This window comes from Anomaloglossus baeobatrachus, chromosome 7 (assembly GCF_048569485.1).
Source record: "Anomaloglossus baeobatrachus isolate aAnoBae1 chromosome 7, aAnoBae1.hap1, whole genome shotgun sequence".
Lineage (NCBI taxonomy): Eukaryota > Metazoa > Chordata > Amphibia > Anura > Aromobatidae > Anomaloglossus > Anomaloglossus baeobatrachus.
In genome coordinates this window covers 119598995-119611783 of record NC_134359.1, presented here as the reverse complement: position 1 = coordinate 119611783, position 12789 = coordinate 119598995, and the positions used below count along the sequence as shown (strand labels likewise).

The 12789-nt window shown below is 42.7% G+C and overlaps 1 protein-coding gene across 1 annotated transcript in view; it reads left to right on the top strand.

Moving 5' to 3' along the window:
• LOC142245980 (caspase-8-like) overlaps positions 1-12789 on the top strand; it is an 83907-nt gene that overhangs the window by 50678 nt on the left and 20440 nt on the right. The window contains exons 4-6 of the mRNA XM_075318987.1: positions 3058-3193; positions 7990-8054; positions 11817-11835. Coding sequence (XP_075175102.1) covers positions 3058-3193; positions 7990-8054; positions 11817-11835 — 220 coding nt within the window. The remainder of the gene's footprint in view (positions 1-3057; positions 3194-7989; positions 8055-11816; positions 11836-12789) is intronic.

Sequence of the window (12789 nt, the reverse complement as noted above, 5' to 3'; positions counted from 1 at the left end):
TGATTGTTCAGTTTGGCTGGATGGCCAGGTCTGGAAAGAGTTCTGGTGGTCCCATACTTCTTCCATTTAAGCATTATAGAGGCCACTGTGATCTTAGGAACCTTGAGTACTGCAGAAATTCTTTTGTAACCTTGGCCAGATCTGTACCTTGCCATAATTCTGTCTCCTTGGGCAGTTCCTTTGACCTTATGATTCTCATTTGGTCTGACATGCACTGTGAGCTGTGAGGTCTTATATAGACAGGTGTGTGCCTTTCCAAATCAAGTCCTATCAGTTTAATTAAACACAGCTGGACTCCAATCTCCAATAAAGGAGTAGAACCATGTCAAGGAGGATCACAAGGAAATGGACAGCATGTCACTTAAATATGTGTGTGTGACGCCCCAGGTAGTCACAATTAGGCCCCCGCATGACACCATCCCTCACTTAGGTGACACACAGCCGACCTGAAACCCTAGTCACCCCCCCTTAGGGAAAGATAGACACACCAGTGGGCGGGACCAGGCGGTTGGACATGCCCACCTAGGGGTCTAGACAGCCCGGGGCGGTAAATCAAGCAGTTAAGCTTTAGTTCAAGTTTACAGTTCAAGAGGAGAGGAGTGTGGGCTGGAGCTAGGTGTAGCTCTAGCAGAGGAAGTTCAAGTTGAACGGTGCCAGGGTTGGAGCCCTGGTACCTTGGCTAGGTGGCAAATGGTGGTCCCCATCAGCAGGAGATAGGAAGACGGCTCGGCAGAACCGAGGTGCACCGGGATAGGGTTGTAGCCCGCCAGTACCGACACGGGGAACTGACCCAGAAACCGTAGCACAGGGGGGTACTCGGACCCTGAATCCAGGACCGAAACCAACGGCCTAGCTAATTAACCGATTGAGATCAGGATTATAGGTCCTGTCCCACTCAAAGTCCCTAAGAGAAGACAGCAGCCCACCGATAGGGATAGGAGGCCACCACCAGGGCCCATAGATCCCACGGGCCAGCGTCTGCGGGCACGGCTCCTTAGGCCATATCCAGCTGGGAGCGGACTCGTGAGTTCCAGACCAGGCAGTCCACATACACAAAACAAATGCAGAGGAAAAGGACAGTGACCACCAGCCCGGGTGGTGGACCTGAATGCAACCGGCCGCGGCGGCCGGCCACCAGCGCCTTGGTTTACCAAAAGACTTGTGTGATTCATTTACTGTGAGTAACCAAACCTTCCCCCGCACGTCCGGGCGCGCCGGCCCTTGCCATCGCTACACCCTGCACAAAGACACTGGTTCCCGGGGCAACCATCCCTACCCACGGAGGGGTTAGCATCCAGCTGCCACTACATCTCCCCCAGGTGCCCCATAACAGCAGCGGTGGTGTCCCACCTCACCACACACCATGGGTGGCGTCACAAACTTAATACGGCCTAGCCCGTACATCTACGTCCCCCTTTTATTCGGCGTGTCCGCGAGACCCCCGGGTCCGGAGACCCTCGAGCCACCCCCCAGAAGGTCCGGATCCGAGCAGCGGAAGCTGCTGGCACGGGGGCGGCACAAGTGTCTGAGCAAAAGGTCTGAATACTTATGACCATGTGATATTTCAGACTATGTAATAGTTCAGTTTTTCTTGTTTAATAAATTTGAAAAAATGTCTACAATTCTGTTTTTTCTGTCATGATAGAGCTCAGAGTGTACAATAATGAGAATAAAATGAACTTTTTTGAATTTACCAAATGGCTGCAATAAGTAGTTAGAACAACCAACATGCACGGAACTATAGTCCGTGCCATAATTTATACATGGAAATAGCTATATACAGAAGAATAGATGCAAATAGAGAAAAATTCTGTACAACGACAAATCTTAGCAAAATCATTTTATTAACACTTATAACATTCATACAAACAGGATCACAAAGTTGTGATAAGGAGAACTTATTTGGAGGACCAGCAGGTAACGGCCTAAAGGGGACTTTACATGCTACGATATCACTAATGCGAAGTCGTTGGGGTCACGGAATTTGTGACGCACATCCGGCCGCATTAGCGATGCCGTTGCGTGTGACACCTATAAGCGATTTTGCATCGTCGCAAAAACGTGCAAAATCGCTCATCGGTGACATGGGGGTCCATTCTCAAATATCGTTACTGCTGCAGTAACAAAGTTGTTCCTCGTTCCTGCGGCAGCACACATCGCTCTGTGTGACACCGCAGGAACGAAGAAGCTCTCCTTACCTGCCTCCCGGCCACAATGAGGAAGGAAGGAGGTGGGCTGGATGTTACGTCTCGCTCATCTCCGCCTCTCCGCTTCTATTGGGCGGCGGTTCAGTGACGCTGCTGTGACGTCGCTGTGACGCTGAACGAATCGCCCCCTTAGAAAGGAGGCGGTTCGCCGGTCACAGCGACGTCGCTGGGCAGGTAAGTACGTGTGATGGGTCTGGGCGATGTTGTGTGGCACGGGCAGCGATTTTCCCGTGTCGCACAACAGATGGGGGCGGGTACCCACGCTGGCGATATCGGTACCGATATTGCAGCGTGTAAAGCGGCCTTTACTCCACAACCCAGTCAAAGGCAGTGAAGCTAAATCACAAAACTGGAGAGATAAGATACGCTGCAAAAATCCCACAGATATGTCTCTCAGATTTCAAAAAGTCTGTACATGAAGTAACTATTTAGTATTTGTAATACCAAGTGTGGACATAAATCAGCACCGCTAATAGTGGCAGAGAGACATAAATGAAAGACAGAAGACATTCCAAAGCATCTCTTCAGAGTAAAAAGGTGAAAGTGTATTTTAACTGACTTGTGGAGTGAGGATCCAAGAAATCCCGACCTATAGGGTTCGATTTTAAGCGTTCTTCCAACTTTTTTGAATTTACCAAATGGCTGCAATGAAGCAAAGAGTGAAAAATTTAAAGGTGTCTGAATACTTTCCGTACCCACTGTATGTTCACTGTCAACTAAAAAGGATTCTCTGACACCTCTCACTCTTTCGCATCAGTAGGTAAGAGGCACCAGCACCATAATTTAACACTATATTTTATAATTATTTACTTTTTATTCCATATTATATTACTTACCATTACCTTTGCAGAAATTTCTTGAGGTTTTGAGCTACCTGGAGAAAAATGACCAATTATCTGAGAATAAATTGGACGTGTTGGAAAATGCAGTTGGTTATGTTTCACCGGATCTTCATAAGAAAATAAATGAATACAAAAAGACTATAGGTTGGTGCATTCCTTTTAAAGAATCTTTCAACGATTCATTTTATTTTCTGTTGTCAGGAGCTGCAATCCTGCCTGAGCATAGCCCATGATATGTGATCAGAAAATAACTTCTATTTGATCATATACTATATATTGGTGCTTCTTCCCAGTATAATCTTGCCTGGGATGATAATGGGATGTCCGCAGAACAACGTCAGTCTATTAGGAGCTTGTTCATCAGTGCGACAATCTAAAAATGTCAAGATTGTTGGTTTCTTTATATAGATAGTAACATCGAAAATAATAATGAAAGCACCTCTGTGTCATCACTGTACCAGTATATGCATGTGGAGGCACATAGAGATTTCTTGTGCCAGATTCTTTATGAATCAAACAAAAATGCCAAAAAAAGATCAGTTCCTTTGGATCCAAGAATTATTCCTTTAACTATTTTTCTGGCCTTTCCATTCCAATACAGTACATCCTTGGTTGAAGACACATCAGTATCCAAAGTCATATGAGATATGCTCTGGATACTAGTTGTGGTTTTATTGTATTTCAGATTAGATCTCACCTGATATTTTAGCTTTAAAACTATAAGGTAATGCAATTCTATCTGCAATCCAGCCGAAAATTATGTATGACAGAGCACACTGGGACTCCGTCTACATCATTAAATTCAAAGGTCCTATCAATGTAGGGCCAAACGTGATGTGAAAAAGTATTTGACACCTAATGAGTTATTTTTTAAGTCTAAGTGGGTCTTATCAGAATGTTTTCAGTTGGGACGTGTACTTCTGCCTTCTGTATGACATTGCCATAAATCATAAACAGGCAGCAACATAACAAAATAGAACACGTTCCACCATAGATTAGAGCAGGTTTCTCCCAAAAAATGAGCCCAAATATGACTAAGGCACCAGAAAAATAAAAAAAGGTTATGGCTCTTGGAGCAAAGGGAGGAAAAAATGAAACCTCAAAAACTAAAAATCCTTCTAATTAAAGGGGTAATCTGTCATGTGATTTACATAATGTGTGAGGGAGAGGAAGGGAGATGAGCAGCTAACTGTTCCATAGAAATTAATGGGCTTCAGATAGGTGATTGATTGATATGTTAAGATTAAGGCCATCTTCTCACTTGCGAGTTTCTCGCAGTAGAGCAATGCGAGAAAATCTCGCATTGGAATCGGACACGTTAGTGAATGATTCAGCTCGCATTTGCGATTTTTTTTCTCCGTCCAAATCGGACTGAGAAAAAAATCGCAGCATCCTGCTTTTTTGTGAGTTTCTACTGTGAGTCTCTCCAATGCAAGTCTATGGGAGCATGTAAAAAATCGGATGTCACGGGACGGCATTCACACCATCCTAGTGACATCCAATTTTCTAAATACATTTCTCGCATGTTTCCTAAAACACTGGAAACGAGTGATGTCTCACAATGTCTGTCAATCTCTATTCTCTGTCAGTTGGTCTCTCCCTCTCGGTCTCTATTCTCTCTCTGTCGGTCGGTCTGTCAGTCGGTCACTATCTCTATCCCTCTCTCTCTGTCCATGTCGGTCTATCCCTCTCCCCCCCTCTCTCATACTCACCGATTCCCGATCACCAGCGCGGCGCTGCACGGTGTTCACACTGCTCCGGCGGCTTCTCCTCTTTTGAAAAAGCCGGCCGCAATTTATTCAATCTCGTATTCCCTGCTTTCCCCGCCCACCGGCACCTATGATTGGTTGCAGTCAGACACGCCCTCACTCTGAGTGACAGCTGTCTCACTGCACCCAATCACAGCAGCCAGTGGGCGTGTCTATGCTGTGCAGTAAAATAAATAAATAAATAATTTAAAAAAACGGCGTGCGGTCCCCCCCAATTTTAATACCAGCCAGATAAAGCCATACGGCTGATGGCTGGTATTCTCAGGATGGGGAGCTCCACGTTATGGGGAGCGCCCCAGCCTAACAATATCAGCCAGCAGCCGCCCAGAATGGCCGCTTCTATTTGATGCAACTGTTCTGGGACTGTACCCGGCTCTTCCCGATTTGCCCTGGTGTGTTGGCAATCGGGGTAATAAGGAGTTAATGGCAGCCCATAGCTGCCACTAAATCCTAGATTAATCATTGCAGGCGTCTATGAGACACCCCCAATGATTAACCTGTAAATTAAAGTTAATAAACACACAGTAAAAAAAATCCTTTATTTGAAATAATAAACAATAACAAAGACCCTCGTTCACCACTTTATTAAGTACGTAAAAAACCCATCCTTGTCCGACGTAATCCACGGAGATCCCGCGTCGCTTCCAGCTCTGCTACATGAAGGTGACAGGAGCTGCAGAAGAACACCACCGCTCCTGACAGCTCCACGCAGCAACTTAGGCTAGAAGCGCGATCAGCCGATGTCAGTCAGGTAACTCGCGGCCACCGCTGGATCCTCTAACAGTGACAGCAAGTCACCCGAGTGACAGCAATGAAGTCACAGGTGAGTTGCGGTCACGGGGGGAGGATCCAGCTAGCCTCGAGTAACCTGAGTGACAGCAGCGCTAATCGCGCTTCTCAATTCAGTCACTCAGGAGATTAACGATCACCGGTGAATCCTTCACGGGTGACCGCTAATCAGGACGCGACACAGACAGAGCCGCGGCATGACAATGAAGTCGGGTGAAGTTCATTCTGATCGTGCGGCTCTGTCTGTGCCTGCTGTCATTTGCCATTCAGCTCTGCTACATGGCTGTCTGTGGCTGCTGTCAGCGGCCATGTAGCATAGCTGAATGGCAGATGACAGCTACTGAGAAAAAAAAGGATCACACACGGATCACACATGCATTGCACACGCACTGCAATCATGAGAAAAATCTCAGGATCGCAGTGCAGTTGCATTGCACACTGACCTAACGTGAACTAAAATCAGCCAAGTTTTTTTCAGCCAACTCGGACCGATTTTACTCGCATAGATGTGTTTCCAGCCTAAACCCCTGTCTTGTAATCTAGCTGCTACACACTCTAGGCCAGGGTCTGGTCTGGCACAAGTGGCTGTGCTCCATGGAAACCAGTTGTACACTATGAAAGATAAAAGCTCTCATTGCTGGAGAATACTTCAAATAAAAGAGCAAGTCAGTTGCAAACTTGCTTAGTTTTATGCTGTTTAATTAATTAAAACAATTTTTTTAAATCAGATTAGATTATATATTTTTTTTAACAATACAATGTATAGCAAAACAAAAGTATCTACCCTTTTCCTCCCAACTTGGATTATCTCTGCATGAGTACATTACCAATGTTAGCAGACTAGTATGATATATTACAATAAAATGTAATGCAAATATTGGATACTTAGTAGTATTATAGATTAAAATAAATTAAAGGGACACTGTCAGGTTCAATATGCACCCAAAACCACGAGCAGTTTTGGGTGCATATTTCTAATTGCTGCCTAACTGTCCCAGCATCTAGTAGCATAGATAAAGAGGTCTTTAGAAGAAGTATTTTTAAAGATCCTTTATGATATGCTAATGAGTGCAGAGACTAGTCGCAAGGGCGTTAGTTCCTGCACTCATTCCGCCCTCTTAGCATGTTAGCACGCTCACAGGGGTGTGATAACATGCTATTTAATGCCCATTGCCTAGCATCATCAGTGGTGATGGCATATCTGTGTCCGTTGTCACCACATCAGACGCCAGGCAGTGCGCATGATTACAATGCCCACACTTCCGGTCATCTGTAGTATGAAGTCGGGTGTTCGTGTCCCAGATTCAGAGAGGTCTAGTGCACATGTCCGAAAGTGCTGGGACTTCTGATCATGCAAATTTTCCGGTGTTCTGAAGTGGTGACAATGGACACAGGTACGCGCGTCACCGCTGATGACGCTGGGCAGTGGGCATTGAGTAGCACAATCCTGCACTCATTAGCATATCATAAAGGATCTGTAGAAATACTTTTTTAAAGATCCCTTTATCTATGCTACTAGATACGGGGACGGTTAGGCAGGGATTAGATATATGCACCCAGAACTGCTTGTGGTTCTGGGTGATATTGCACCTGATAAGTTCCCTTTAAGCACTGGTAAAGTGTCTGAGAGATTTGTGAGACTAATTTAAACAATTTAAAATCTTGAGTATGCCCATTTAATAAAGACAAATATATATATATATAAATATATATATATATATATATATATATATCTGTTACATATGGATACTGTGCTCGTTAACTTTTAATTTAAGGAAGTGTTGGGTATTTTATTTATGAAATATGACAATTTGATGCAAAATTTCACAAAACGTCTGCATACTGTATTTGAAGTGCTGAGTTTAATTTTGATGTTCCACGAAATATTTGGGTATGGGTGTAATTTTTTTTATTTTGAAATTTACTTGTACATGTCAAGAGTGTGAAAATGTAAACCCCTGACAGCAAGAAAAAAAAGTTAAAGAGGTTGTCTACTATTAATTATTAAAAAAAAAAAGAAAAAAAAAAAAGGGCCCATGGCAGTCAGTGAAAGTTAAACTTTGAAGGCATATTCCCATCTATAAGATCCTATCCCAATATGCAGTAGGTGTAATAATAATATTACCAAATACCTCCAAATAGAAATGTATTATAGTTCTCCTGATATAGCCATGTCACCTACCTCATGTGCAGGGCATTACAGCTTATCACAGGAAATACAACACAAACACTTCATCCCTCTAGTTGTAGAAGGATCTTTTTTTTCTTAAACAATGGAATTGAATAGGTGTTTATTTGTATCTATATTTTAGCAGGATACCTTTTTGTGCCAATTTGCCTTCTACTGTACTTAAATAAAAGTTTCTATTTTTCTTCTCAAAGAAATACAAAAACCAACGGCTCAGTCCTTTGAAGACGAGAATGATAAGACACAATTTTCCATACAGGTACTTTATAATTGTTTTTTCTATATTATTATAGTATAATATATTTTATAATAATAATAATAATATCTATTAGATTTTTTGATGATTTTGGCTTTTACATCCTATGAATTATGGTTTGTATCAGCAGACTCCACTTTTGATATCTTACGGCAGTATTTGAGTGCTATATACAGCAGCTTTGCCAAATGTACTCTACCGTGTTTTTTTTCCATTGTTATCTATGTAATGCAGTATTGTTTTAATACAAAGTGAGCAACTGTGAAATTTTCTACATTTTTTGACATTACACCTACAAACTTAAATGTATTTTATTGGGATTTTATGTGCTATACCAATACTAAAGCGGGTTTTACACGTAGCGATATCGGTAGCGATATCGCTAACGAGAGTACCCGCCCCTGTCGGTTGTGCGTCACGGGCAAATCGCTGCCCGTTGCGCACAACATCGCTTACACCCGTCACACATACTTACCTGCCTAGCGACGTCGCTGTGGCCGGCGAACTGCCTCCTTACTAAGGGGGCAGTTCGTGCGGCGTCACAGCGGCGTCACTAAGCGTCCACCCAATAGAAGCGGAGGGGCGGAGAAGAGCGGCCGTAACATCCCGCCCACCTCCTTCCTTCCTCATTGCGAGCGGCCGCAGGTACAGTGATGTCCCTTGTTCCTGCGGTGTCATACATAGCGATGTGTGCTGCCGCAGGAATGACGAACAACCTGCGTCTTGCAACAACAATGATAATCGAGATAGGAATGACTGGTCAACGATCAACGATATGGTAAGTATTTTTGATCGTTAACGGTCGTTCCTGCATTTCATACGCAACGGCGTCGCTAACGAGGCCGGATGTGCGTCACGAATTCCGTGACCCCCAATGACATCTCGTTAGCGATATCGTTGCGTGTAAAGCCCGCTTAAGTAGCAAGTGTTTGTGAAGTATACAGGCATTGATACATGGTTTTCTAAATATTTTAAAAATATAAATCTGAAAAGTGTGAGGTGCATTTGTATTTAGCCCCCCATGAGTCAATACTTTGATGGACCACGTTACGCTGCTATGACTGCTGGAAGTCTATTATGCTATAGTGCTACCAGGTTCGCACATCTAGAGTCTGAAATTTTTGCTAGCACCTTTTTCCACATGCTAGCTGTGTCCCCGCTCTGGTAAGATGTGAGCAAAGTAGAACTTTTTGTGCTAAATCCACAGCACTATATGTGGCGGAAAAGTGGTGGCATCATGCTGTGGAGATGCTTTGCTTCCGCAGGGACAGGAAAGCTGGTCAGAGCTGAATGGAAGATGGATGGAGCCAAATATGGGACAATCCTGGAGGAAAACCTATTAAAGGCTACAAAAGACTTGAGACTGGGTCTTGGACTCACCTTTCAGCAGGACAATGACCCTGAACATACTGCAAGAGCTTCAATGAAATGGTTTACCTCAAAGCATATCCATGTGTGTGTGAATGACCCAGTCACAGTCGAGACCTAAATCCATTGATAATCTGAGGCAAGACTTAAAAATTACTGCTCCATCCAATCTCACTGATCTACAGTAATTTTACAAAGAAGAATGGACAAATATTTCAGCCTCTAGATTTACAGAGCTGGTAAAGACATATAATAAAAGACCTACAGCAGTAATTGCAGAGAAAGGTGGTCCCACAAAGTATTTATAAAGGGCCTGAATACAAATGCAATAGTCAATTTATAATTTTATACTTTTAAAATATTTAGAAAATCATGTATCATTTCCTTTACACTTCACAAACACTACTAAGTGTTGTTATATCACATAAAAGGCCAATAAAATATATTTCAGTTTGTGGTTGCAATGTAAAAAAATGTGGTAAAATTCTCGGCCCTTGAATACTTTTTTAAGACACTGTACCTATGCTACAGATGCAAAAGCTGCATGCATTGCGGCATATGAATTAAAGTGGTAACTATTTATTTAAAGATATACAAGATAAAAACGATAAACAATAAGGGTAATCTGTGATATCATCTCAGAATAATGCCAAAAGACTAGTGATGGGCAAACCCAAACTGTAACGATCCCGAACACGAGTTTTCCTGGGAAACCCGTGTTACAGATCGGGTACAGGGTCTGTAAAAAAAGCACATTATTAAAAAACATTATAATTATACTTACTGGTCCCACGACGCAGTCTGCAGACCCGCTATCTCCCGGTCGCTTCTGCTTCTGGGTCCGATCATAAATTCCACGGGATTCACTGCACTGCTTGTCACTCAGCAGTCTTCGGCTTTTTTCGGCCGTGTTCATGGTGACGTCAGGGTTCACCCGAGTCCATGGCTTAGCCATGGACTCGATTGAACTTTGACTATCACTGTCAGGGTATTATTCCACTTGCATATGACTCATGTAAGTCTCGCATTGGTATCACCCGGAACTGCGCACAATCTGCTGACAGGAGCAGGTATGTGTATGTATTTCCATGTAGCTGAGGCGCTCCTGTCAGGAGAGTTTGCGTCATGCCAGGTGATACTGATGCGAGACTCATACGAGTCATATGCAAGTGGAATCATACCCTCAGGGTACGGTTCCACTTGCATATGACACGTGCGAGTCTCGCATCAGTATCACCCGGCACAGCTGCACACTCTCCTGACAGGAGCGGGTTGGCTGCATGTATTTCCATGCAGCTGAGGTGCTCGTGTCCGGAGAGTGTGCGGGGTGATACTGATGCGAGACTCGCACGAGTCATACGCAAGTGGAACTCCGGCCTCAACCTGCTTCTCGCTCTGTGGAGACGCTTCCCTGTACAGAGCGATGAAGCATAGTTGACATTGCTCTCCCTGTGGACTACGTTGGACTAAGGGGTTTTTTTTATAATAAAGATGGAGTCTTTATATTTTTTTTGTTTTATTTCTAATATTTTTTTTTTTATGTGTTGTGGTTTTTTTTTACTGTTTACTCGAAATGTATTGTGGCCATGTCTAATTTGGTGTGACTCCATGAATTTTTGGCTTAGTGCCAGCTTCTAATGCAAAGCTGATGCTAACCCCTTTATTACCCAGCGTGCCACCGCCATCAGGACCGCTGCAGCATTTGCAGGGGCGGCTGTGGGCTGCGGTTTTTAATGTGGGGGGCCCAGAACGCTTGGGCCTTACCATGCTGAGAATCCCAGCCCCAAGCTCCCTGGTTTTACCTGGCTGGCGATTGAAATATGGCGGGAGCCCACCCATTTTTTTTATTTATTTATTTTTTTAAGTAATTAAAAAAAATAATGGTCTTCCTGTATTTTGATTGCAAGCCAAGGTAAAGCCAAGCAGTTAGGGGTGGCAGCCTGTAGCCATCCACTTTATCTGCCCTGAGAATCAAAACTACCGCGGAGCACTACGTCATTTTTTAATATTATTTATTTATTGTACACTACTATAAGTGTGAGGGATCCAACAGCCAATCACAGACGCTGTCACAGAGTGAGCGTCTGGGATTGGATGCTGGAGTAACCTGAAACCAGCACATACATTCTAGCATATGGAAGGAGAAGAGGTTGTCCTACTATTGGACAACCACTTTAAAAAATGAAGGATTTGATATAACTCCTGTAGTTAAGTGATTTGCAGACTTTTATAATTTGTCATGCTGGATTACAAAATAAAAGAATCAGTTTTAGTTAATTTTTAAATATTTTTTAACATCATGTAAATGGCACATTTTGTCATTTTTATCATCTATGCAATGAATATGATATGTAATGATTGGCAGACAGTTTATTATATATTTTTCTTTTAATACAGGATCAAGATCAAGTTGAAGGTGAGTGATAAAGTTTTGCTTTAATTCTCTTTCAAATGTAAGAGTCTGTTCACATACACAAAAATGGTACTCATGTCATCAGTGATTTTCAGGTATTGATAACTAAATTACAAAGCTTCACCTTTGTATTGCAATGTTAACCATGGACTTTACATTGATGTCATATAGGTGATGTCTCTGCATTTCACCAACCCAAAAACTAGCACTGATACTTTTGAACATATACTACAATGGGTATATGTTCTATGCCAAAAACCAGGAATGAAACATGTATGTGAAAAAAGACTTTACTGATGATAGCTGTATACGAATGGGCTTGTATAGCTCTCCATTTTTCAATGGCTGTTTTCTAAGAGAAACTTAAATAGGTTATCCCACAGACAAAGTAAATTTTAAAGTTAATTTTAATGAATAGATCTTGGAATAATAATAATAATAATTTCCACAATTGGATGTGATTAAAAACTGTTCCTGTGCTGAGATAATCTTATATATATGCCCCTGCTATATACTGTGTAACGGCCGTGTCTGACTGTACAGGGACATGGTGTGATCATACCACAGCTCCTAGGCCGGGGAGGAAGCAAAAGAGTATCACATTACAGCACGGGATCATAGCTGATTCTTTTTGTGGTAAAACATTTCCCTGTCTGCTGTGTTAAAATGTTTTACCTCATAAAAAGAATTATTTGTGATCCTGTGCTATAATGTCTGTATACTATTTACTTCCTCTACGTGCCACCTATTTGAAACAAGTCTAAAAGTGAATATTGACACATTAGAGGACCTCTCCACATAACTATTAGTTTGGACACCAGCTGCCAAACATACATCAAGAGGTCTCCTTTGATGTTTTTGCCCATTAGACCCCTTTGGGCACTGTACATTATAACGGGATAGCTTATTTTGTATACAGCTACACAGTACATGTGACAAAAGTCTCAACCGTTGTAT